Consider the following 25,899-nt stretch of genomic DNA (forward strand, 5'->3'; position numbering starts at 1 on the left):
TGGGCCTACGTAGATAGTATTCTTGCTATCTCTTTTTAACTATAAAAATTTTATTTTTACTTTTTCCGATTTTATTGAGATGTAGCTGACATATAACGTATTAGTTTAAGGTGTAGAAAATAATGATTTGATATACATATACACTGTAAAATGATTACAAAATATAAGTCAACTAATAAGTTTAGTTAACATCCCTCACCTCACATAGTTACACTTTTTTCGCATAATAAGAAATTTTAAGATCTACTCTCTTAGGAACTTTCAAATATATAATGCAGTATTTTTTACTATAGTCACCAGTACTCTTTTATATCTTAGAGTCAGCTGATGAGCAACCTTAATTCCATCTGCAACCTTAATTCTCCTTTACCGTCTAACACGACATATTCACAGGTTCTAAGGATCCTAATCCTATGTGGACATCTTTTGGGAGGGTGGCATTATTCTGCTTACAATGGGGAGCTTCACCTTTGAGTTACCACGTCAAAGGCCACTCCTCTAAGATCTTTGTGTGCTTTGTAATTTCTCAGTGCTTGTTTTTTGTAACTCCCCAAAGTGGTTTATAATAGCATCCTTAAAATGAAAAAGGCCTGGGAGGAATGAGCAATGGGGCGACAGAGTATTCCAGTCCAGAGCTAGACTTGGGAGGGATTGAGCATCCAGGGAGAAAAAGGCAGCCTGAATCTCTGAAGCCTGAGCCTCAGAGAGAAGAACACAGGGTGCAAGTGTGAGTGACATGGGCACCCTCACTTGCAAAATACAGTGACATTTAGAACATCTATTATCCTCTAACACGGGACAGTCAGCTGCCGTGGCTCCAGTTTCTAGAAAAGAGAAGAACAACATGCCAACTATACCCTTAGCATTGGGCTATCATATGTGTATAGTTCTATCTTCCTTTAAGGTTTAAGTCTGATTTATGGTTGCCATTGTGGTAGGTGCTCAACTAACATTACCATTGTGTGCCAAGGACCGTGCTAGGTAGGGGTTTAATTCACATCTTCGCAACAAACTTGCAGAGCAGCTAACAATATACCCATTGGACAGATGGGGACACTGAAGTCTAGGGAGTCAAGCCACACAATTGGTGTAGTAGTAAACCTGAGATTGAGACCTCGGTTGCTTTGGGTTCAAAGTTGGTGTCTTTCTATGACATCACACTGCCTCCCTCATGAAATATCTTTGTCTGATACTTACTCATCTATTGTTCTCTTGCGAGACTTTACCGTGTAACTATGTTCATCATTATAACTTTTGTGACCGTTCAACATTCAAAGGAATAAAGCCATCATTATGTAATCAATCATTTTTGTGTTGATCATAAATAAAGCTGTGGTGAATATAAGAAAAACTGTTTTAATGGAATGATCCGCAAGGGAATGAATCCAGAAAGGAAAAGTATGAAATTAAGATATGCTTTGGTGATTTTCATATTGATTGAAGTCATTAACTCATCTTACCTAACAAACATTTGTCCCACAACAATTTAACAATACCCACAAAACTGAAGAATTTGAGCTCATATGTCTTTAATTCCTTCCTAGAATTGAATTATTCATCAGGTAGGATTTAAACAGAAGCAACATAAACACTGCTGTCCAGGCCTTTAAAAATAAGAACGAACTGCTTTTCTATTGCTCGTATACATCCTATAGACAATATAATAGTTAATTTTTAAATAAAAGACTTTCTTTAGTTATGGCTATTTTCAAGCATATATGAGAAAATATGGGCTAGCAAAAATTAGGTCAGATATGGCCCAGTCAGCTCAACATTTTATGTAATGAAAATAATATTGCAGATCAGTTCCTAAGAAAGCATGCTAGCTGTCCCTGATAGATCTCAAAATATTCAAGAAGTAGCACAAAATGCCACTCCCTCTTTTTTTTTGTAATAAAAGTTGTTTATCTTATTGCTCATTCCTTAATCTGAGGAAAAGGACTGTTTATAGATGGTGGATTGAACACAAGTGTTTACCTTGTGTAAACGCCACTAAAGTGACAATAAAGGCATATTCCTCCAAGAACAAATAAAATGGGAGAAGTGCTCACTTCGGCAGCACATATACTAAAAATAAAATGGGAGAAAAGATAACAGCAACAAAAATTTGAAAGTTGGATAATAAATATCTATTTTAGCAGACTTGGCACGTTATCAGTCCGATTTCAAACCTCATCATACATTTCCCTTTTTTTAGTTAAAAAATTACTTGAATATTCGCTAATTATGAAAAACTCAATATGCTGGGTATAGCCTGGACAAAAGAGAGTTCTGGACGGTGTTCTTCTCGTACTATGATTGAAGCGGGCATCCGCTTCTCTTTTGTTAGCCAGATCGAATTATTGCCTCATAGTGAAGCCCATGGTCTTTATCCAAGTACTGCTCATAAATCAGATATTCCCCATCCTGAGCCAACTAAACTAAGCAGAAGATTCTACACATTTATCCATTTTAAATTCCACCTGTTTTACAAGGTACTTTAGGTATCCTGGATACTAACCCTTTCAGATGTAAACTCATACACACAACCCCCAAACATACCCCTAGCAAGTGTCTTCTAGTATGTGGCCGTCTTTCCTGTGCTTATGGGGCTTTTGTTGTAGATGGGATTTTATTTTATTTTATTTTATTTAAAGATTTTATTTATTTGAGAGAGATAGAGAGGGAACACAAGCAGGAGGAGCAGGAGAGGGAGAAGCAGGCTTCCCGCGGAGCAGGGAGCCAGACATGGGCTCGTTCCCAGGACCCTGGGATCAAGACCTGAGCTGAAGGCAGACGCTTAACCGACTGAGCCACCCAGGCGCCCCAGTGGATGGGATTTTAATGTAGTAAAATTAATCTTTCTTTTTCTTTTAAGTTTGTGCTTTCGGTGTTTGGTTTAAGAACTCATCTTTCGTTTAAGAACAGATCTTTCACATCTCAAACTCAAAAAAAAATTTTTTTTTAAGATTTTATTTATTTATTTGAGCCAGAGAGAATGAGAGAGAGGGAGAGAGCACATGAGAGGGGGTAGGGTCAGAGGGAGAAGCAGGCTCCCCGCGGAGCAGGGAGCCCGATGTGGGACTCGATCCAGGGACTCCAGGATCATGACCTGAGCCGAAGGCAGTTGCTTAACCAACTGAGCCACCCAGGCGCCCTCAAACTCAAAATTTTAAGTTTTACTTCTTATTTTCACATTGAGGTCTTAATTCTTTTTGCCTTAGCATGTGTTGTATAGCTTTTATTTATTTTTTTTAAGATTTCATTTATGTATTTGACAGAGAGAGAGAGAGACACAGCGAGAGAGGGAACACAAGCAGGGGGAGCAGGAGAGGGAGAAGCAGGCTTCGCACTGAGCAGGGAGCCGGATGTGGGACTCGAACCCAGGACCCTGGGATCATGACCTGAGCTGAAGGCAGACGCTTAACGACTGAGCCACCCAGGCACCCGAGTTGTATAGCTTTTAATTCGGTTAGTGTTTGCCTGCTGTAGATTTTCCTATAGTTTTACTTTGAAACATTCTTTGTTATTTTTTTAAATCTTTATATTTTACATGTATTGTAAACATCATATAGCTCTTTTTAAAAATCTCATAAGTTAATATTTTTTAAACATATTTTTAAAATATAAATATAATATGAAAATAACATGTTTTAGGGATGGCTGGATGGCTCAGTCGGTTAAGCATCTGCCTTCAGCTCAGATCATGATCCCAGGGTCCTGGGATCTAGCCCCACATTGGGCTCTCTGCTCCGCGGTAGGCCTGCTTCTCCCTCTCCCACTCCCCCTGCTTGTGCTCTCTATTTCTCTCTCGCTGTCTTTCTCTCTCTGATAAATAAATAAAATCTTAAAAAAAAAAGAAAGTAAAAGAAAATAAGATGTTTTCAAACACATGAGTTTAATTCATTTAGATTTTCGTGATCACTGGTATATTTTGGTTAATTTTCCACCACCATTTATTCAAAATGTCTTAAATTGTCTTTCACGAAATATTTACAGTATTTTTAATATAAGTCAGATATTTCTTGTTGGGTTTATACTCTTGTTATTCTTATCAATGGAATTTTTTCCCATTACATTTTTTCATTAGTTATTGCTAGCGTACAAGAAGATGTTGATTTGTTTATCTTATATGGAGCCATTTTATTGCACTCTCTTATTAATTCTAATTAGTGTTTCATTAGTTGCCTTACATAATCTCAATAGGCAATCATATTGCCTGCATATAATGATTTTTGTCTCCTCTTTTCTAGTACTTATTTCCTTTTTTTTTTTTTTCCATTGGCTAAGACCTCTAGAACACCATTGAAATAGCAGCAGGTATAGCAACCATTCTTGTTTTATTCATGGAAAGGCTTTTAAAGTTTCATAATAAAGTGTGAAGTTTAATTACGTTTTTAACAGATGGCCCTCAATTAAGGCAATTTCCTTTGCCTAGGTTAGAACAACTTTTATCAGGAATAGGAGTTGCGATTTATCAAAAAAATTTTCAACATCTTATAAGATTATCTTTTTATTCTTTATTCTTCCGGCATAATAAACATATTCCCTAATGTCAACCACACATTGCACATTGCATTCCTGGAATTAAACCTATTTGGTTAATTCGACTCATTCAATTCGACAAAAATGTATGTACCTAATACATGCCAAGCACTTGGCAAGTATTAGGGAACCAGCAATGATTCCTCATGGAGCTTATGGTCTAACAGATGTCTATGATCTATTTTGCTTTTAATCCACTGTTGAATTTAAATTGCTAATATTTGATTTAGAATTTTTATATTTATATTCATAAGTGAGATTGATGTGAGTTTTCCTTTTTTGTGCTATACTTTTTCCTTTCTTTGTCTTGGTTAAGTTAACCTTATAGAAATATATTGCAAGTTTTTCCTTATTGTCCATGCTGTAGGAATGTGTAAGTAACAAATGAATTAATCTCTTTCTTAAGGCTTTTCTATAACCTGCCCATAAAATCACTGAGAGCTGGGGTCTTTTCTTCTCCTTTAAAAATTTTTTCAATTGAGGTAAAAAATACATAAATAAATTTTACCGTCTCAACCATCTTTAAGTGTACAGTTCAATAAAGTATATTCACATCATTGTGCTCTTTTCCTTTTAAATACATTTCTTTTACTATTCCTATTTTAAGTACATTATTTTACTATTCCTTTCACTATTCCTATTTTAAATACATTTCTTTTACTTTCTAACTGCTTCTATGGTTATTGGGCTATTAGATTCTCGACCTCTTTTTTGGGTTACTTTTGGCTTGTATTTCCCTAGAAATTCCTGTTTCGCTTATATTTTAAAATGTATTGCTCTAAAGCAGTACACAGTAAATTCTTATGCTTCTTAAGTCTTCACTGTTTCCATGATATGTCCCCTTTCCATCACCAACGTTGTTTTTTTGGTATTTTCTCTCCTTCTCCATCTTGTTTTCTCTTTTCATGAGACTTGCCCAAGGCTTGTCTATTTTGTTGGTCTTTCCAAGAATCAGTTTGGGTACATGGATCAAGTATACTTTTGACTGTTTTCGACTTCATTATCTCTTTTCATTCCATCACTCTGCTTTTTTAGGTTTGTTGTTGATGTTCTTCGTCGAGCTTATTGAGTTCAGTGTGTGGTTCATTGATTAACATCGATAATTCATGTTTCCTAGGAGTATTTCTAAAGCTGTATGTTTTCTTTTTAATACTACTTCTCTATGCTTTAGGCTTTGCTATGTAATATTCTCCATGTTGTCTTTAATTTCAATTTTTCTTTTCTTTCAACCCAAAAGTTATTTATCATAAGAGTTCTGTTTACCTTACAAGCAGGTAGTATTGTGGGGTTTTTTTTTTTTAGCTACTTCTTTTTGGCAGTAGATATATATATGGCATATGTATATATCCTACCACCCCTCCCCTCACACTCATTTTCACCCAGAGAACCATTCCCCCCACTTCGGGGCAAACTACTCCCAAGACCTGCCCCATCTGTTGGCCTAAAGACCAGCATCTCTACAGCCTGTGGACCTCACATTCATTTCACCCTGCCCTGCCTTGTAAGGGTCATTTTACACATTTGTCCTTGTCACCAGCTGAGGCCTTTGGGGAAGGAATTCAGAGATGTTAGTACTACATTTTGAAACAACATTTCTCAAAGGGAGGCCCAGAGGGCTTTTGCATCAGAATTACTTTGTGATACTAATTAAAAGTAACGTTTCCAGAGCTGCATCTCAGATCTATGAAGTCAGAATCTCCATTTTTAACAAGCATCCCAAGTGCATCTATTCTAGCACAACTAACGTTGAGCAACTATTGCTCTACATGAATACCTGGTAAGTTTCAGTAAGTTCAGAGCAGGTCAGCTAGGTACGAGGGCCTTAAGAACCACGTCATATAAAGAATATTGAACAAAGCTAGGATGTTTAAAGCTAGAAAAAAGACCTGGTGGGAAGAACACAAGAGATGCTGCTCCTATGAAAGATACTTTAAATGTATTTCATACAGCTTTTATTTTCTTAAGATTTATTTATTTATTTTAGAAAGAGAGCAGGGGCAGGGGCAGAGGGAGAGGGAGAGACAGAATCCTCAAATAGACTCTCCACTGAGTGCATTGCCCGTCGCGGGGCTCCATACCTGAGATCATGACCCAAGCCAAAATCAAAAGTTGGCCACTGGCCACTTAACCGACTGAGTCACCCAGGCACCACCCCTCCCCCCATATAGCTTTTAAAGGGTAAGTCCAAAGGGTAAAAATTGGACGGAGACAGATCTTGGCTCTAACATAAGAAACAGATTTTTAACAGTTTGAACTCTTCAAAAATGGAATAGCTTTCTTATGAATTAGTGAGTTCACTCCTTTTTGGACATATCTAAGCAGATAAAAAATGACTTTGTGTCAGAGATGAAGAGAGACTCTTACATCGACCAGATGATATCTACATTCCCTTCCACCTCTTAGGATTCTTCAGATTCTCTAATTTTAGGCTCATGAGCTCAATAAGAGCTATAGTCATTAAACATTTCCAGATGATATAGGAAGCCTGTTTCTTCATAGTGAAGGATCCAGATACACTTGGTGGTTTAATACAACGTATACAAAAATTGGTCTGAAAAAATAAGTCTCGCACAATTATATTTTTTCCAATTTGAGAGTTGTTAAAGGTTTAATTTAGATCATATTTCTGTACATATATGTGATGGCTAATCCTATTCTAAGAGTTAAAAAAAAAAAAACTTATCAAAATCAGGTGTGCAGTGACCAAATAAACTCATTCATTGCTTACCTGAAAGTCAAGGATATGTGGCAAAGAAAACTACTTATAACAACCCAGTATTACAATCTGTCTATAAAATAACTCATCTACTCCTTCCATCTTCATAAAGGCGAAAAAATGCGAATTTAAAATTTGAAGCAGACCGGGCACCCGGCTGGCTCAGTCAGAAGAGTTTGCAACTCTTGATATCGGGGTGGTGAGTTTGAGCCCCATGTTGGGTGTAGAGATTACTTAAATAAAACTTTAAATAAATAAACAAAATTTGAAGCAGAGGCAAGATATATTAGCCTGTGAAAATGGTTCCTCCATTGTGTGCCTTTAAATTGATTAAAAAAAAGAAACTCAGTATCAAAATAGATAAATTATATATTACTATATTTATGTAGTAGTTGTAGCCAAGATCCCTAAACAGAAAATTATCCAGCAGTGCCAAGGAGGATCAGTAATAACATCAAGGATTTTTAGATTCAGATTTCAAATTCTCATTGAAAAAAAATTAATACTTTGTTTTTAAACTAACTTCTCAAAATTAGAAATATTATTCAACAGACACATACCAAAGTTGAGGGAAATTTTAGGGGAAAGGAGACAAAAAAGCATTGCATTGTAAATTTTCTAGAGAATTCTGCTAATATTAGAATTAAATGTTTTATTTTTTTAACTCAATTAACATATAATGTATTACTGGTTTCAGAGATAGAGGTCAGTGACTCATCAGTCTTATACTCATTACATCACATGCCCTCCTTAATGTCCGTCACCCAGTTACCCATTCCCCACTCCCCTCCCCTCCAGCAACCCTGTTTATTTCCTATGATTAAGAGTCTCTTATGGTTCCTCTCCCTCTCTGACTTCGTCTTATTTTATTTTTTCCTCTCTTCCCCTATGATCCTCTGTTTTGTTTCTTAAATTCCACATATGAGTGAGATCATATAATTGTCTTTCCCTGACTGACTTATTTCACTTAGCGTAATACCCTCTAGTTCCATCCACGTCATTGCAAATGGCAAGATTTCTTTTCTTTTTTTTTTTTTTTTGATGGCTGAGTAGCATGCCACATCTTCTTTATCCATTCATCTGTTGATGGACATCTGGGCTCTTTCCATAGTTAGGCTATTGTGGACATTGCTGCTATAAACATTGGGGTGCAGGTGCCCCTTCGGATCACTATCTTTGGGGTAAATACCCAGTAGTACAATTGCTGGGTCATAGGGTAGCTCTATTTTCAATTTTTTGAGGAATCTCCATACCGTTTTCCAGAGTGACTGTACCAGCTTACATTCCCACCAACAGTGTAGGAGGGTTCCCCTTTCTCTGCATCCTCACCAACATTTGTCATTTCCTGACTTGTTAATTTTAGCCATTCTGACTGGTGTGAAGTGGTGTCACATTGTGGTTTTGATTTGTATTTCCCTGATGGCAAGCGATGTGGAGCATTTTTTCATGTGTCTATTGGCCATTTGTATGTCTTCTTTGGAGAAGTGTCTGTTCATGTCTTCTGCCCATTTCTTGATCGGATTATTTGTTCTTTGGATGTTGAGTTGGATAAGTCTTTATATTGTGAATACTAGCCCTTTATCTGATAAGACATTTGCAAATATCTTCTCCCATTCTGTCCGTTGTCTTTTGGGTTTGTGGACTGTTTCCTTTCCTGTGCAAAAGCTTTTTATCTTGATGAAGTCCCAATAGTTCCTTTTTGCCTTTGTTTCCTTTGCCTTTGGAGACATAGAATTAAATGTTTTGATCAGATAGTAATTTAAGTGCTTTCTTCTTGTACCTTATATCATCTCCAGTTTGTGTTGTTACAGTCCTGCATATGTTAAATAACAAAAGCAAACTAATTATATATCTTGCATAATCAGTATGTTACAACATTAAGATCAGACTAATAATACAAATCCACTCCACTGCCAATTTTTAAACTTCCTGCAATCCTACGGCAAGTCCTCAAGAATATAAAAATGTGAACAAAAAGGCTTTATAGTTATCTTACAGAAGGCATAAATATCAATTACAAAGAGATATAAGGTAATATAATTAACATGATTACAAAAGCATTTCTAATAAAGCAGAGGGAATAATTATATTGCTTGTAGTTCTACTCTGAGTTTATTGAACCATTAAAAACAACTTCAAAAACAATCCAATACAAAGGCAAATCCCTATTATGGAAAAACAATAAATGCAAGTAACCTCTTTGACATCGGCCACAGCAACTTCTTCCAAAATACATCTCCAAAAGCTAGTGAAAGCATACTGCATGGAGCACTGGGTGTTATAGGCAAACAATGAATCATGGAACAATACATCAAAAACTAATGATGTACTGTATGGTGACTAACATAACATAATAAAATTAAATTAAATTTTTAAAAAATGCAAAGTATGTTTACCTTGTGAATATTGATCTAGACTTCACTTTTCCCCCAATCTAAACAACCTGTTCTTAATTCCTATAGCACACAGGATGGATTGGAAAAGAAAGAAGCTAAAAGTTGGCCATTGCAGCATTTTAGATGTGTGGCACATGCGTGATGTGGTAACAGTGGAAATGAAAGGGCAAAGGCTGTTTTTCCTCAGTTAATGGCACTTTCATCCTTCTAGTTGTTCAGGCTAAAACCCTGGCATCTTCCTGGGACTCCTGTCTCAGATATCCTTTATCCAAACCATCAGCTAATCCTGTCACGATCTCTGGGATCCAACCACTCCCTCACTATCTCCATCTCCCTGGCTAAGACCTCATATCACTTTCCTGGATTATTGTAAATGCTCCTAACTACTCTCCCTGCTTTTTACCTTTGCCCTCTGCAGTTTATTCTCAACCCAACAGCCAAATTGATCCTCTCCTCAAAGCTTTCTAGTGACTTCCATCTCATTCAACATAAAAGTCGATGCCCTGACAATAGGGTCCTATACACACTGTTCCCCATTATCTACCTTTGCCCCTCACTGTCTCGGCTCCAGTTACACTGGCCACTTTCCGCTTTGATGAAGAGGCTACTTCCACCTCAGGGGTTTTGCAATTGCTCTTCCTTTTCGTTGGAAGTTTCTTTATTTAGAGACCACATAGGTTATTCCTTTCACCTCCTTCAGGTTTGCGTTCAATGACTACTTTTCAGTGAATGATTCCCTAACCATCCTATTTATAACTGCAAATCTTCACATCCCTATACCCACCATGTCCCTTTTTTAAACCTGTCTTGTTTTTCTCTATAGAACTTATCATCATCTAATTACCATAAATTTTACTTATTTTGTCTGATTATCCTAAGATTGTAAACTTCATGAGGTTAGGAATTTTGTCTGTTTGTTCAATGCTAAATTTCATAGCTAACACATAGTAGGTGTTCAGTAAATGCTGGTTGAAAGAACGAATACCCTCCACAAATTCTCTAGTAACCAGTGTTGAGAACTAGGTGCTTCCATAGATGCACCTTTGGGGGCGAGGGGGACTTCATACCAGTGCTAAAGTAGATGCATGGCATTATTAGATTTATATAAATATACTGCCCCCAGAAATGGAATAAGACATGTACAGTATGCAGATACAAAACAAAGAGAATGATTTCCATATGCAAAATCTAAAACTCACAGATTTATGAACTGAAGTTTTCTAGTCCATTCCCTTCATTTAAAAGACAGAGGTCTAGTGAGCTTAAATCATTTCTGAAGCTCACTCAGATATTAGTAGTAAAATATACTAAAAATCAGATTACCTGGCTCTCAATTCAGTGTTCTTTTCACTCTATCACGGCAAACTTGAGTGTTCCTCTGACCAGGAGTTGATCGGTCTTTAGCATCTGAATTTAAATTACTACATCACCAGGAAATAAAGTCTAATTTCCCAAAATTATTCCTAAATTAAGCCATGGTGAGTCTGAATGTTGCTGTATTCTTTCAATAATAATTGGGAAATTAAAGAGGAAAAAAAACGCAATTTCACCATTAATTGTGTATTTTGTGCCACGAACAGAGGAAACTGTCATTTTAGTATAACATTCTGGCTAGAAGTATGGATTCTGGTGTTCGCACCTCCAGATTTGAATTCCACTTTTGTCACTTATTAGTGGAAATCTTCTTAATCTCCCTAGGCTTCAATTTTCTCCTTTTTAAAAAGAAGGTAACAGGGGCGCCTGGGTGGCTCAGTCGGTTGAGCAGCTGCCTTCGGCTCAGGTCATGATCCCAGGGTCCTGGGATCGAGCCCCACATCCGGCTCCCTGCTCAGCGGAGAGCCTGCTTCTCCCTCTCCCTCTGCCTGCCACTCTGCCTACTTGTGCTCTCTCTCTCTCTGTCAAATAAATAAATAAAATCTTTAAAAATAAATAAATAGAAGGTAACAGCACTACTTTTGTCATTGAGTTGTTTGTATGAATAAGGCACAGAAAAGTACTCAGCACATCGTCTAACACATACATGTTCATATTGGCAGACCTATTGTCAACTGCAATCAGACATGAATAGAAGTTATAATCAGATTTCCACCCTTCAGATTTTCGATGTGACATTATATTTATCAAACAAATCTCCCAAATTGAATGCTTGTTGGTTTGAACCTTACAGCTTTTGCCTAGTGTCTTAAGAAATGAAAAAATTGGAAAGCAGTCAATTTATGCAACAATTCAATAAGATTTAAAGCCAAAACCAGATTAAACTCAACATTAAAGCATCTTCTAATCTATTTTGACCAAAACAATACATTCTCCCTCAGTCATGTAACCATTACTCAGTGGGCCAGCATCAAATGTTAAAGAGCCTCTTTAGTTATTGATATCTTCATGGTGGTCCAAGGGCGCCCTCTAGCTGAGTACTGAAAAAATTCAAAGCTGAATTAAACGCTTTTTGAAAGCTGATGCATTCTCAGGTAAATAATTAACCAACAATTTTATGAAGTTAATTCTCTCTAATCACTGCTAGCAGATAGAAAAAAAACAAAACAAAAGTCATGTCATTTGTTACTAGAGCACCAGAACAGTTAAGTCTACATCCCTGTAATTTACCTGGGAATTTGGAAAGAAAACCCATGATATTTTTCCCGGAGTTTATTCCATATCATTCAATAAAATTATTGGCATACATCATCTGGATCTGTATTTTGATCTCTTTGTACTGTCCATGTAAAACTCTACACTTTACTTAACATGCCATTGTAGAAGTTAGCCCAGTAATGAGTATCACCAACATTAAATATTCATTGGGTATCTTCTGTGTACAGGACTGCACTAGGTGAAAAAGGATAGGAAAAAAAAAAAACAACCCACCTCTCTCCTCAAAGAAATGACAATCCACCTTCTAAAAATGGATGTACAGAAAGGATATGTACAAAGAAACGTGGTAAAATGCCTACTGAAAAAGATATGCTTCTCTAGGGGTTTCAGGCTGGCTCAGAAGAGCATGAAACTCTTGATCTCAGGGTTGTGAGTTCGAACCCTACATGGGATGTAGAGATTACTTGAATAAAATAAAACTTAAAAAAAAAAGGTTGCTTCTCTCAACTTGCTGCTGTGTCACCTTAGAGAAGTTATTCAACTTCTCTGAATCTCAGTTTCTCTGTAACATAGAGACAATACCTCAAAGGAAAGTTGCAAAAGCTGAGATATTTGTAAAGGAAGGACTCTGCACATAGTTAAAGCTCAGTAAAAGGTGATTGCTTTTATTAAAAGGTGATTGCTTTTGGGCACCTGGGTGGCTCAGTTGGTTAAGCGACTGCCTTCGGCTCAGGTCATGATCCTGGAGTCCCGGGATCGAGTCCCACATCAGGCTCCCTGCTCAGCAGGGAGTCTGCTTCTCCCTCTGACCCTCCTCCCTCTCATGCTCTCTGTCTCTCATTCTCTCTCTCGCAAATAAATAAAATCTTAAAAAAAAAAAAAAAGGTGTTTGCTTTTATTTATTAATATTATTACGATATAGGGCACCTGGATGGCTCAGTCAGTTGATCGCTGGGCTCTTGATTTTGGCTCAGGTCATGATCTCAGGGTCGTGGGATTGAGCCCTGAGTTGGGCTCCGGGCTCAGCGTGGGGTCAGATTGTCCCTCTCCCTCTGCTCCTCGCCCCCCCCACTAATAAATAAACAAAAAATTTTAAAAATATATTAAGAGAAATCCTGAATAAACTCCTACATTAAATTTGTTTCAAATAGATGTATAAACAAAATATTTTGTATCTTATTTTTTAACACTATTCTTTCTAGTGAAGAAAAACAAGTAATCCTGATCCAATGCTTGATCAAGTCAATAATGAGCCATTTCTAAAGGAATTATTTCAATATAAAAATATAATTAAAATTCCTTTACCACTAAGAAATTTAAGGATTTATAAGAACATGTATTTTCTGATACTTACTTAACATGGCTTGCCTATTCTCTTGAAACATCTAAATGTTAAAAATAATTTCATCACATTTCATGGTCATTTATGTTTCTAACACAGAGAGTAACTCAAGAACAGCATTATGATCATAAAAGAGATCTTAGCAAAATTCTAGTTCAATCTTTTTTTTGAAATAAGAACTTATGCATCTCATTAACATTACAATTCTGAATTCATTTCAGAAGTGAATTTTAATAATTTCTCAGGGAGGCAAGCACATGAAAATGTATTTGTTCATTGCTATTTTACCTTCATTTCTTTCTTCTCTGATGTTCTTCCCTTTTTTTTTTTTTTAATGGGAGTATCGTTGACACACGTTATTTTCAGGTGAACAACATAGTGAATCAACATGTCTATACCTTATGCTATGCTCACCACAAGCACAGCTACCATTTGTGTGTCAAGTAATTTTTTTTAAAGATTTTATTTATTTATTTTAGAGAGAGAGAGAGAGATATCACAAGCAGGGGGAGTGGTAGAGGGAGAGGGAGAAGCTGGCTCCCGGAAGAGCAGGGAGCCCGATGCGGGGCTCGATCCCAGGACCCTGGGATCATGACCTGAGCCAAAGGCAGATGCTTAACCGACTGAGCCACCCAGGCGCCCCTGTGTCAAGTATTTTTATACTCAGTTTGTAGGTGGGGAAACCTATAAACAGTAAAACTTAACAACCGTTAAAAATACTCACGAAGAAAAAGTAACTAAAGCTAGGCTAACAACTACACGTATTAACTCACTTAATGCTCATCCCAGCCTGAGGTAGATGTTATTTTCTCCCTCTACAAATGAGGAAACTGAGGCACTGAGTGGTTATGTAACTTGCCAAAGTCCTGCAGCCAGGATTCAGCAGAATCCAGACCAGGCTGCCTGATTTCAGAGGCGGCACTCTCAACCTCTACATATCCTTCCTACTACTTAAAAGTAATTTTCTTAAATATCCATGAGTCTGACATAAATAAATGATTGAATAAATTAAAAAAGGGGGGGGGAGAGTATAGCTCTTTTTTACAGAGGAATTCCAAACAATAACTGCAGAAGAAATGAGAAAAATAATTACCATCAGGTAAACACCAATGGTTGCAGGCAAGACCCATCAATGGATTCCAGTTAAAATTAGTAGGTATAACAAGTACAATGAAGAAATAGGACATTTGCAGCACATCAAGGAATCTCTCCCTGTGATATTTTTATTTATTTTTGCTTTAGGTATACATTTTTAAATTGAAGTATAATTAACATACAATGTTGCATTAGTTTCAGGTGTACAACATATTGATTCAACAATTCTATACATTCCTCAACCCTCATAACGATAAGAATCACCATCTGTCATCATACAATATTATTACGATATTGTTGACTATATTCTTTATGCTATACTTTTCATCTCCGTGACTTGTTTATTTTACAACTGCAAGTTTTTACCTCTTAATCCCCTTTATCTATTTGCATATATTAATTACAAGGAGAAAATTAGTTTTACAGTGGAGAAACCCACAGACACCACCTAACCAAGTGATCAAAGTTAGTATCACCATCAGAAAGATGAAACCAGGGGCGCCTGGGTGGCTCAGTCGTTAAGCGTCTGCCTTCGGCTCAGGTCATGATCTCAGGGTCCTGGAATCGAGCCCCGCATCGGGCTCCCTGCTCAGCAAGAGGCCTGCTTCTCCCTCTCCACTCCCCCTGCTTGTGTTCCCTCTCTCGCTGTATCTCTCTCTGTCAAATAAATAAAAATCTTTAAAAAAAAAAGAAAGATGAAACCACCCAAACTACTGAATGTGCAGACAGAACCCTTCATGCAAATAATTTTTACTTAATGGTTTAAAGCAATTCATTGTTTTTGCTACCATAAAGTTCAGTATTAAACCACCAACTGTGACAAAAGCTTAACAAACTGTTTGATTTGAGGTTGGGTAATCACTAAGCCTCTGAAGGAACTTGAAGCATATTTTTCCTAAGTTTTACCTCTGTGAAAAATATATGGTTTACAAATTATGAAGGAGCAGCCCAATTCTTCCCATCGACACTTCTATTATCATATAGTAATGCAAGATAAACATATTATAGAAATTATATTCAGAAACTGTAGTTTACAGATTCTGAAATTGATTATATTTTAAGATTTTCTTGTCAAAGAGGAATAAAATATGTTGTATGTAAAAAATAAGCTAAAAGATATATCTACCTTTTGATTTTTTTAAAAAAGATTTTATTTATTTATTTGCCAGAGAGAAAGAGCAAGCACAAGCACAGCAAGCGGCAGGCAGAGGGAGAAGCATGTTCCCCGCTGAGCGAGGAGCTGGACGTGGGACTTGATTCCAGGACTCCGAGATCATGACCTGAGCCGAAGGCAGGCACTTAACCGACTGAGTCACCCAGGTTTCTGTATCTTTTGATTTTAAATAATTAAAGCTGAGGGGCACCTGGGTGGCTCAGTCGGTTAAGCGTGGGCCTTTGGCTCAGGTCATGATCCTAGGGTCCTGAGATAGAGCCCTCGAGGTGGGCTCCCTGCTCAGCTGGGAGCCTGCTTCTCCCTCTCCCACTCCTAGCACTCGTGCTCTCTCTCACTCTCTCTCAAATAAATAAAATCTTTAAAAATAAACAAATAAGGTTGCTATTTACTGAGCACTTAGTATGTGCCAGGCACATTTTTTCTGCACATTATTTCATTTATTTCTCACAATAGGCTTGCAAACTTTAGGACTATCACAGCATTCTTTAAATTATAACTATTTTGTACAGAATGTTTACATTCTGCATCTTATCAACGTACAAAATATCACTGCCACTGACATCAATGGAACTTCTTGGGCAATGGAGTGAATTACTAAGCCTTGTCAAAATAGGCATTTTCCTTCTCTAAAATGTTATAATTGTCCAACTATAAATAAAAGTATTATTTACATATTGATTACTGTCTAAAAAAGCACAAATTTCATAGAAAAGACTTTCCTTGTTTTTTCTAAAAAATGCATAAAGTGGAAAACAATCTTATACTGAAGTCTAAATGAGGTGAATTTTCAAATATTGATAACTTACAGGATTTGCAGGTATTTCACTGGTTCATTGGGTTCCGTATTTTAAATTGTAATGTATTTTAAATATATTAATATATTTTAAATCTTAACATTTTAAGTTAATAATAGAATTTTATATAAATTAGATTTTTCTCACGTGTATCCATTTAAAGTTCGCATTTTCATTTTAATATAACTTTCAAAACATAATTCAAAAATTGATAAAAAGCGCAATGGGAAGTTTTATTTACACGGTAGAAAAATTGAAAAGAAAATAAACACATTCCTCACAATTTCAGAGGTGACAAAAATCTATGATAGGTGGCTTCTGAGCTCCCTTAAAGGACCTGATAATTGTATATAAAGTTTTATAAAGTAATCTTTTTTTTTTTTAAGATTTTATTTATTTATTTGACAGAGAGAGACACAGCGAGAGAGGGAACACAAGCAGGGGGAGTGGGAGAGGGAGAAGCAGGCTTCCTGCCGAGCAGGGAGCCCGACGCGGGGCTCAATCCCAGGACCCCGGGACCATGACCTGAGCTGAAGGCAGACGCTTAACGACTGAGCCACCCAGGCGCCCTATAAAGTAATCTTAATAGCCAGTTTAATGTTAACGTGCTCTGGGTCTAGTTTTAATTGTGTACTTCTTAAAATATAACGAAAGAATGATTTGGTAATGTTGAATCTATTGATTAAAGTGACCCCAACAAACACTGGTCACTATTTTCGTGGAAATATTTACAAGCAATTATAGTTGCTGATTTCTTGCAGTTGTTTCTTATTATCTTCCTGATTTTTCAATTCCCTAACGTAAAGGTGTGGGAAAACTAACATTTCCCCTCCTTTTCGAGAAATGGCATAAAGGAGAGAAGACCTTTGGATTATTAAACACAAATGCAAACATTTAGAAGTTGATGGTTTTAAGACTCATTTTGTGGCTAAGTTTTTCTTGTTTCTTAAATCAAAATTTGTGAGTTTTCCCTTAAAATCCCCACGCTACTTTGCTTTAGCCCCACCGGATACGTGCCCCCTACCCATTTCTGACTAACTGGGCTCCTGCCCAAAGTTTCAGCGCCGCGGGTCCCTCGTACCCGCTCAGCGGGAGCCCGCGGAGTCCGGTCGCCCGGGGCGCCGAACCCGGGGTCCCTCACGCGCCCTGCGAGTCCCCGCTGCCGACTCAGCTCCCAGCCCTCCCGGGGAGCGGATCTGAGGCCGCTCCCAAAACATCCCTCAAGGGCATTCAGAAAACCAATTCGGGCCTCACTTTGCAGGAGTACTGTCCTCGCCTTGTCAATGACACGATGAAACGGGGGGGGACGAATCTCGACCATCTCTTAGACCTTCCCGAGCGGCCGGGAGCCATCACGCCAGCTCTCTTCCCTTAATCCTTCACTTGCCACCCAAGAAAGTGTTAATGGCAAATAGTGACCACGGCTACACTCTGCGGTTCTTGCCTCCACGCCAGCCTGATGCCAAGTTCCTCCACGCCGCGAGCGGCTAGTCTCTCCCCTAGCCAGCAGGAGAGGCTTTCGGGGGCAGCCGGGGCACCCCGGACCCACGGCCCGCCGGGGTCTGAGTCCGGGCCTCAAACAGCTCCAGGCTGGACGTGGTAGAGAATCACTTCCGAGCGCTGCGACCCGGGGCGGGAGGGGGGGGGGGGGGGTCTCAGCCGGACTTTTCCATTCAGCCAGGAGGCTCGGTCGCCGGCTCCGCGCAGCGGAACTACAACTCCCAGCACCGTAGGAGCTGCCCGGACTTCCGGAAGCCGAAGCCGGGCGGGGAGGAAGCCGCTGAGACCCGGCCAAAAGGCCGGGGGTTAATTTAGCAAGAGAAAAGGGGGCGGGAAGGGCTGTAGGGTTAACCTGTCAATTCGCCACCATGAACGTGGTTTTTGCTGTGAAACAGTACGTTTCCAAAATGATAGAGGACAGCGGACCGGGTATGAAAGTACTCCTCATGGATAAAGAGACGGTGAGTTTGCTTTTGCTCCGTATTTTGTTTGTGAGGAACCTCTCCCTCCCTTATAATAGCTACTCCCACTCCACTGTAAGATTTGGTATTTAATTAAAGATTTTGAAGCGAGGGTCAGTGCTGTGTGGAACTGAGAGGTCGTATAAAGCTTGTCTAGCAGGTTTTCAGTGTAAATGGCTCTAACTACCACCAGAGCTTTCTTCTACCCGGAACAATTTATTGGAATCAGAAGTCCTTTTCTAAATGTCTTTGGCAAGAAATAATATGTGAGACAGAACATTTGGAAGACTTTTATTTCCAGTCACCGTTGTGTTTTTAAAATAAAGCTGTTAGTGCTCAAGCTGAGATAACAGATTATTATTTGTTGGTCACAGATTTATTTAAAAAAAAAACACTCTAAGGTGATGGAAAAAATTTCTTTTTGAAATTTATTGATTGTGTTCAGAGAGAACATGCTTTTCATCCTGGTACATTACCTACATGTTCTGGATGCTCAGTAAATGTTACATATCTTAATATTTACATTATCCAGCTAAGTATTAATGAAAAAAATTTTAAGTCTTAGATGTTGCTGATTGTTTATATTATTTTTGACTAGCATAATATTAGTTAAATCTTTTTCTTTACAGACTGGCATAGTGAGTATGGTATACACACAATCAGAGATTCTTCAGAAGGAAGTGTACCTTTTTGAACGCATTGATTCTCAAAATCGAGAGATCATGAAACACCTGAAAGCAATTTGTTTTCTTCGTCCTACGAAGGTAGGTACTGAGCTGTCATTTGCCCAGGCAAATACAGAACACTCTGATATGAAAGCATTAAGAAAACAGGGCGCCTGGGTGGCTCAGTTGGTTAAGCGACTGCCTTCAGCTCAGGTCATGATCCCAGCGTCCTGGGATCGCGTCCCGCATCGGGCTCCCTGCTCTGCGGGGAGCCTGCTTCTCCCTCTCCCACTCCCCCTGCTTGTGTTCCCTCTCTCGCTGTGTCTCTCTCTGTCAAATAAATAAAAAAAAAAAGAAAGCATTAAGAAGACAAAATAAGGGGCGCCTGGGTGGCTCAGGTCATGATCTCAGGGTCCTGGGATCAAGCCCCGCATCCGGCTCCCTGCTCAGCGGGGAGCCTGCTTCTCCCTCTCTCACTCTCCCTGCTTGTGTTCCCTCTCTCGCTGTGTCTCTCTTTGTCAAATAAATAAAATCTTAAAAAAAAAAAAAGAAAGCAAAATAAATTTGTATTATCATTTATGGTATCATAATTAACCTGGTTCATCAGAGTTATAACCTTGATTCTCCTGCTTTCCACATCTCAGTTTACTCCTTACAGTTTTTCCTCCAAGATGCCTTTTAGGTTCCCAGCTATTTCCCAAGCCACTAACTATCCTAGCAGAGACCCACATCACTTAATTCCTGAATTAACATCCATACCTATCACACTGAACACCATTGCTGCTTAATCTTATATACTTATGCACCTACACCAATATCTTGAGTCTGTATCATTTTATTCATATCTATGCACAGGAACATATAATGGCTCAATTTTACTTCCATGATTAAATCAATCTTTAGTAGCCCAGTCCTTAAATCCCTCCTTTAGCTGGTTTGGTCTGCCTTTATGTATCCAGCCTCCTATGTCCAATCTCTGCTCCTCCACTATTGCCAACTGCACCTTTTTATCATCCCTCTACATGCTCATTTCTCTTCTCTATTCGTTCTCTTCCCCTAATTAAAGGTTCTTTAGCCTTCTGTCCATTTTCATCCATCATTTTCCAAATCTAGCTTGAGTCTTCCTATAAAACTCCTATACTATTTCAACCTTATTTTGTATATTCTCTTTATATTCATGATCTTCAACTCCAATGCACTCTTTTATCATGCTTGTGTATTATATTTTTTCTAAAATACAAATCTGGGGGCGCCTGGGTGGCTCAGTCGTTAAGCGTCTGCCTTCGGCTCAGGCCATGGTCCCAGGGTCCTGGGATCGAGCCCCGCATCGGGCTCCTTGCTCTGTGGGAAGCCTGCTCTCCCTCTCCTGCTCCCCCTGCTTGTGTTCCTCCTCTCGCTGTATCTCTCTCTGTCAAATAAATAAATTCTTAAAAAAAAAAAAAATTTAAAATACAAATCTGATCATGTCACCCCCACTTGAAATCCTTGAATGACTTCTCATTGTTTTTATGCTAAAGGCAAAACTCCTTAATTGTGGTTCTGTATGGTCTAGTTCCTGTCATTCCTACAGCCTTATTTCAAACCATTCCCCCTTTTGCTCTTAGCCACATTAATCTTTCAGTTCACTTTGTTCCATCATGCCACAGGACCTTTGCGCAGGCGCTTCCCTCTGCTTGGAACTTCTTTACTTCCTCCCGCAAATCTTCCCTGGTTTTGCTGTCCAAGTCACACCCCCCTCTTATAAGCACTTACAGCACCATCTTCTTCTCCCTTTTGTTTGTCGTAGTTGAAGTTTTATATGGTTTGATTAATATCTGTCTCAACTACCAGCAGTAAGCTCCATGAAAGTAGAGATGGTATCTGTTTTTTCACACTGTTATGTCTCCAGTGCCTGCTACATGGTGGACCTCAATAAATAGTTCCTGAATTAATGAATACATTAATACTGTGTTACAGTCATTTCCAGTTTTTCACGTTTGTAGCTCATGAAAGTTTGGTGCTGAGAGGGATCTTAGAGATCATCTAGTCCATCATTTCCTAATAATTTTCATTAGAGAACCTCTTTATATATATATATATATGTATATATATATAAAATGTGTTCTTAAAAATGATTTTTCTTGGGGCTCCTGGGTGGCTCAGCCATTAAGCATCTGCCTTCAGCTCAGGTCATGATCCCAGGGTCCTGGGATTGAACCCCGCATCAGGCTCCCTGCTCAGCAGGGAGTCTGCTTCTCCCTCTGGCCTTCCTCCCTCTCGTGCTCTCTGTCTCTCATTCTCTCTCTCTCAAATAAATAAATAAATCTTTAAAAAAACAAACAAGGGGCGCCTGGGTGGCTCAGACGTTGAGCGTCTGCCTTCGGCTCAGGTCATGATCCCAGGGTCCCGGGATCGAGTCCCACATCGGGCTCCCTGCTCGGCAGGAAGCCTGCTTCTCCCTTTCACACTCCCTTTGCTTGTGTTCCCTCTCTTGCTGTCTCTCTCGCTGTCAAATAAATAAATAAATCTTTTTAAAAAACGATTTTTCTTTAAGATTATGTTATAAAGTTAATTTTAATGTATTTTTTTAATCTAAATGACAATTTAAAAAACCTTTTTCCCATTTAACAAGCAATATGTATTGCTTATATTATTTTTAGTTCTTTTAGGAAATGTATGATTTTTTTTAAACGTTCAAAACTGTATTTCATATCATGTTTAGACTGGGGACCAAATTCATATTGAAATTTAACTATGTGTTAATAGTATCAAAAATAGATAAAACCTGCATTATGATCTTATGTAATTGAAATTCTTATGTTTTGACCATATAAAAATCAACTTTTTTTACTTCTAAATTTAATATTTCATTTTTATTTTTTTAAGATTTATTTATTTTATTTGAGAGAAAAATGTGAGTGGGGGGAGGGGCAAAGGGAGAGGGAGAAAGAGAACCCCAAGCAGACTCCCCGCTGAGTGTGAAGCCTGACCCTGGGCTTGATCCCATGACCCATGAGATCGTGACCTGAGCCAGAATCACAAGTCAGACGCTTAACTGAATGAGCCACCCAGGGGCCCCCATATTTTGTTTTTAAATAATGTAATTATATGAAAGGTCTTAGCCTGCTGTTTGCAAATACTTTACAAACATTACAATTGTACAGTCTTAGGTACCAATAAGTTAAAAGCCAAAGTGAATACAATTAAGTGTATTTTTTCTTGAATGTTGGTTTTTAAAGAACTAGATGCATTTTGATATTCTATCTAAGAATATTGATTAGATGAATAATTTATAGATAAGCAGCCTGAGGCAAATTTGCAGAATTATTTTCAGTTTTATGTTATACTTCAACATTTGTATTTTTAATATTTTTAAATCTTAATTTGGCCAAGGTAATGCAGCTCATTAATATTATAGATGATTCCTGATCATTATATTTAATGTATCTCTTTTTCACCTTCAGCCCTCATCCCCACAACATACACTTAAATCTAGACCTCAGCACTCAGTAGACTCTCAGTAAATACTTAAATAAATCAATGAACAGTATTTATTATTTTTTCACTTAAACAGTTCTTACATATTATTTATTTGTTGTTTCCTTTCTAGGAGAATGTGGATTATCTGATTCAAGAGCTCCGGAGACCAAAATACAGTATATATTTTATTTGTAAGTATATTATTTCACTTATTCCATCATGTAACTGTACCCTAGCTAGGTGGGGGTTTTTTGTTTTTTTTTTAAGATTTTATTTATTTATTTGACAGAGAGAGACCAGCGAGAGAGGGAACACAAGCAGGGGAAGTGGGAGAGGGAGAAGCAGGCTTCCAACGGAGCAGGGAGCCGGATGCAGGGCTACATCCCAGGGCCCTGGGACCATGACCCCAGCCGAAGGCAGACGCTTAATGACTGAGCTACCCAGGCGCCCCTGGTCATAAGACTTTTAATACTTTGAAAGGACAAAAAAATCAGACTCATATAGTGACTGATTCAGTTAACTTATTGATGATATGAAGTGTCCAGTAGAACAAACTAGCTAGGGGCGCCTGGGTGGCTCAGTCATTAAGCGTCTGCCTTCAGCTCAGGTCATGGTCTCAGGGTCCTGGGATCGAGCCCCGCATCGAGCCCTGCATCAAGCCCCGCATCGGGCTCCCTGCTCCGCGGGAAGCCTGCTTCTGCTTCTCCTTCTCCCGCTCCCCCTGCTTGTGTTCTCTCTCTTGCTGTGTCTCTGTCAAATAAGTAAATAAATAAATAAATCTTAAAAAAAAAAAAAAAGTCTTATGACCAATGTTATTTTATTTTTTTATTTTTATTTTTTTTAAGAGTCTCATGCTCTACCGACTGAGCTAGCCGGGCATCCCCTTATTTTTTTTTTTTTTTTTTAAGATTTTATGTATTTATTTGACAGAGAGAGAGAGAGAGAGCACAGATAGGCAGAGAGGCAGGCAGAGGGAGAGGGAGAAGCAGGCTCCCTGCTGAGCAGGAAGCCCGACACGGGGCTCTATCCCAGGATTCTGGGATCATGACCTGAGCTGAAGGCAGCCACTTAACCAACTGAGCCACCCAGGCGCCCCCAAGCAATGTTATTTTAGAGAGCTAAGTGGGATTTTCTATATAATTGATGGATTAGGTAAAAATTACTTTTTAAGTTTTACTTTGCCTATCAAGATTCTTTATAAGTCAAAAATTACAAGTAGCCAAATTTCACATCCCACCTCTGCAAAACAAAACAAAACAAAACAAAAAAGGTGTATACTTATTCCTATTTTATACTTTTATGAACTGAGGCATAGAAGCTGATTTCTTTACTTGGAGGAGGATATGCTTGAGTTTGTTGGAAAAGCAGAAATTTACTTACATACCAGATGAAAACATTCCATTTTTTTTGCTACTTTATGTAATGCTTGAAAGTACAAGACATCCAGTAGGTATCTCTTATGTACATAACTTTTTGGGGGGTTAGGGGGAGGGCAGAGTTCTGGAAATAAACTAGGTTTGTGGTTACTATACATTTTATATGATCTTTCTTGATGTAATACATTCTGCTTTGGAAGTTACATCCATTCTCCTCTAGATGTCATTATTGATCTTTATGGGATTAGTAAGTCTAGTTTATTTGGTGCCATTTCCAAAACCAAGGACAAACCTTAACTCTCAGTATGTAGGGCATTTGCAAAATTTTAAAACTTACTTGAAGGCTTTGGAGTTTTAGGGTTTAGATTATACTCCAAGATACACATACTTTCTACATTATATGCTACAATTAAATAATGGTACCAAAAATTAACATTTGTAATAAGAGTATTTTATAAAGAACTTTCACATATATTATTTCATTTAGCCCTTACAACAACCTCAAGAGGTAAAAATTGGCAATTTTATTACTTTTCTCCACCCTAGTGTTTGTTTGGGTTTTTTTCCTTTTGGCTATAGTCACAAGCTTTCTTTCATAATTTAACTTTTTATTTTGAGACAATTGTAGATTCACATATAGTTGTAAGAAATAATACAGAGATCTCGTTTATTCTTAAACCCATTTCCCCCAGTGTAGCATCTCACATAACTAATAGTACAATACCACATCCAGGATATTGACACTGATACAGTTAGGATACAAAACATTTTCATCTTCATAAGGATCTCTCATATTGCCCTTTTATACCAGATCCACTTCCCTCCCACCCAATCCCCTTATTAACCTCTGGCAACCACTAATCTGTCCTCTATTTCTATAATTTTGTCATTTCAAGAATGTTACATAAATGAAACTATACAGTATATAACCCATTGGGATTGGCTTTTTTCACTCAGCATTCTTTAGAGATTCATCCAGGTTGTGGCATGTATCAGTAGTTCATTCCTTTTTATTACTGAGTAGTATTCCATGTTATGGATATACCACAATTTGTTTAACTACCCATTGGAGGATATCTGAGTTGTTTTCAGTTTTGGCCACTACAAATAAAGCTGTTATAAACATTTGTGTACAAGTTTTCGTGTGAGCCTGAGCCTTTATTTCTCTGTAGTAAATAATGTCCAGGAGAGCAATTGCTGGGTCATATGGTAGTTCCATGTTTAGTGTTTTAAGAAACTGCTAAATGTTTTCTAGAGTGACCATACCATTTTACTTTCCACTAGCATTGTACAGGTGATCCAGTTTCTTTGCATCCTTATGAGCATTTGGTGTTGCCCTTATTTTTTGTCTTAGCCATTCTGATAAGTGTGTAGTCATTACAGTATTTTTAGTCTGATCACAAGTTAGGTGCTTAGGAAAGTGTAGAAACTTTTACTTAGTGATGTGTGTGTGTGTGTGTGTGTGTGTAGGAATATATGAGAGATTCCTTGTGCTGTCGAATTTAAGTAGACATATAATGGAATCACTTCTTGTGCTGAGTCTCTCATTTAAAAATTGAGTAGGTCATGAGATGAAAGACTCCTTTTTCCTCTAAAGAGAGTTTTTTGAGGCAGCAGTTGAGATTAGTAACCAATAATCTAATGTCTATTCTTCTGGTTCTAAAGGTTGTTTGATCTGCACTGTGATTCTATGAAGTAGAGGAAAAAAATGGTATATATTAAAGTAGCACTAAAGCCTAGGAAAAATAGACTCTTGGAACTTGGGTAAAGCAATCAATTTCACAATTTTATTTGATTAAAATGAA

At 38.0% G+C, this 25,899-nt stretch overlaps 1 protein-coding gene and 1 long non-coding RNA gene across 3 annotated transcripts in view; one reads left to right on the forward strand and one right to left on the reverse strand.

Moving 5' to 3' along the window:
• Positions 1-8,226: 8,226 nt before the first annotated feature.
• LOC129046433 (uncharacterized) lies at positions 8,227-18,259 on the reverse strand. The gene is made up of 2 exons (XR_008507719.2): positions 17,888-18,259; positions 8,227-9,053 (listed from the first exon to the last, which is right to left on the reverse strand). It is a non-coding gene; the product is annotated as an uncharacterized LOC129046433 (long non-coding RNA).
• A 139-nt stretch (positions 18,260-18,398) lies between these two features.
• The window catches only part of VPS45 (vacuolar protein sorting 45 homolog), a 67,412-nt gene continuing 59,911 nt past the window's right edge, over positions 18,399-25,899 (forward strand). For both annotated transcript variants that reach the window (XM_064588456.1, XM_064588457.1), the window contains exons 1-3: positions 18,399-18,594; positions 19,224-19,358; positions 22,849-22,909. In XM_064588456.1, the coding sequence (XP_064444526.1) occupies positions 18,502-18,594; positions 19,224-19,358; positions 22,849-22,909 (289 nt within the window). In that variant the 5' untranslated portion in view covers positions 18,399-18,501. The remainder of the gene's footprint in view (positions 18,595-19,223; positions 19,359-22,848; positions 22,910-25,899) is intronic.

This window comes from Mirounga angustirostris, unplaced genomic scaffold, assembly GCF_029215605.1.
Source record: "Mirounga angustirostris isolate CCGP_5_RB_7025 unplaced genomic scaffold, mMirAng1.0.hap1 SCAF_4, whole genome shotgun sequence".
Classification (NCBI taxonomy): Eukaryota; Metazoa; Chordata; class Mammalia; order Carnivora; family Phocidae; genus Mirounga; species Mirounga angustirostris.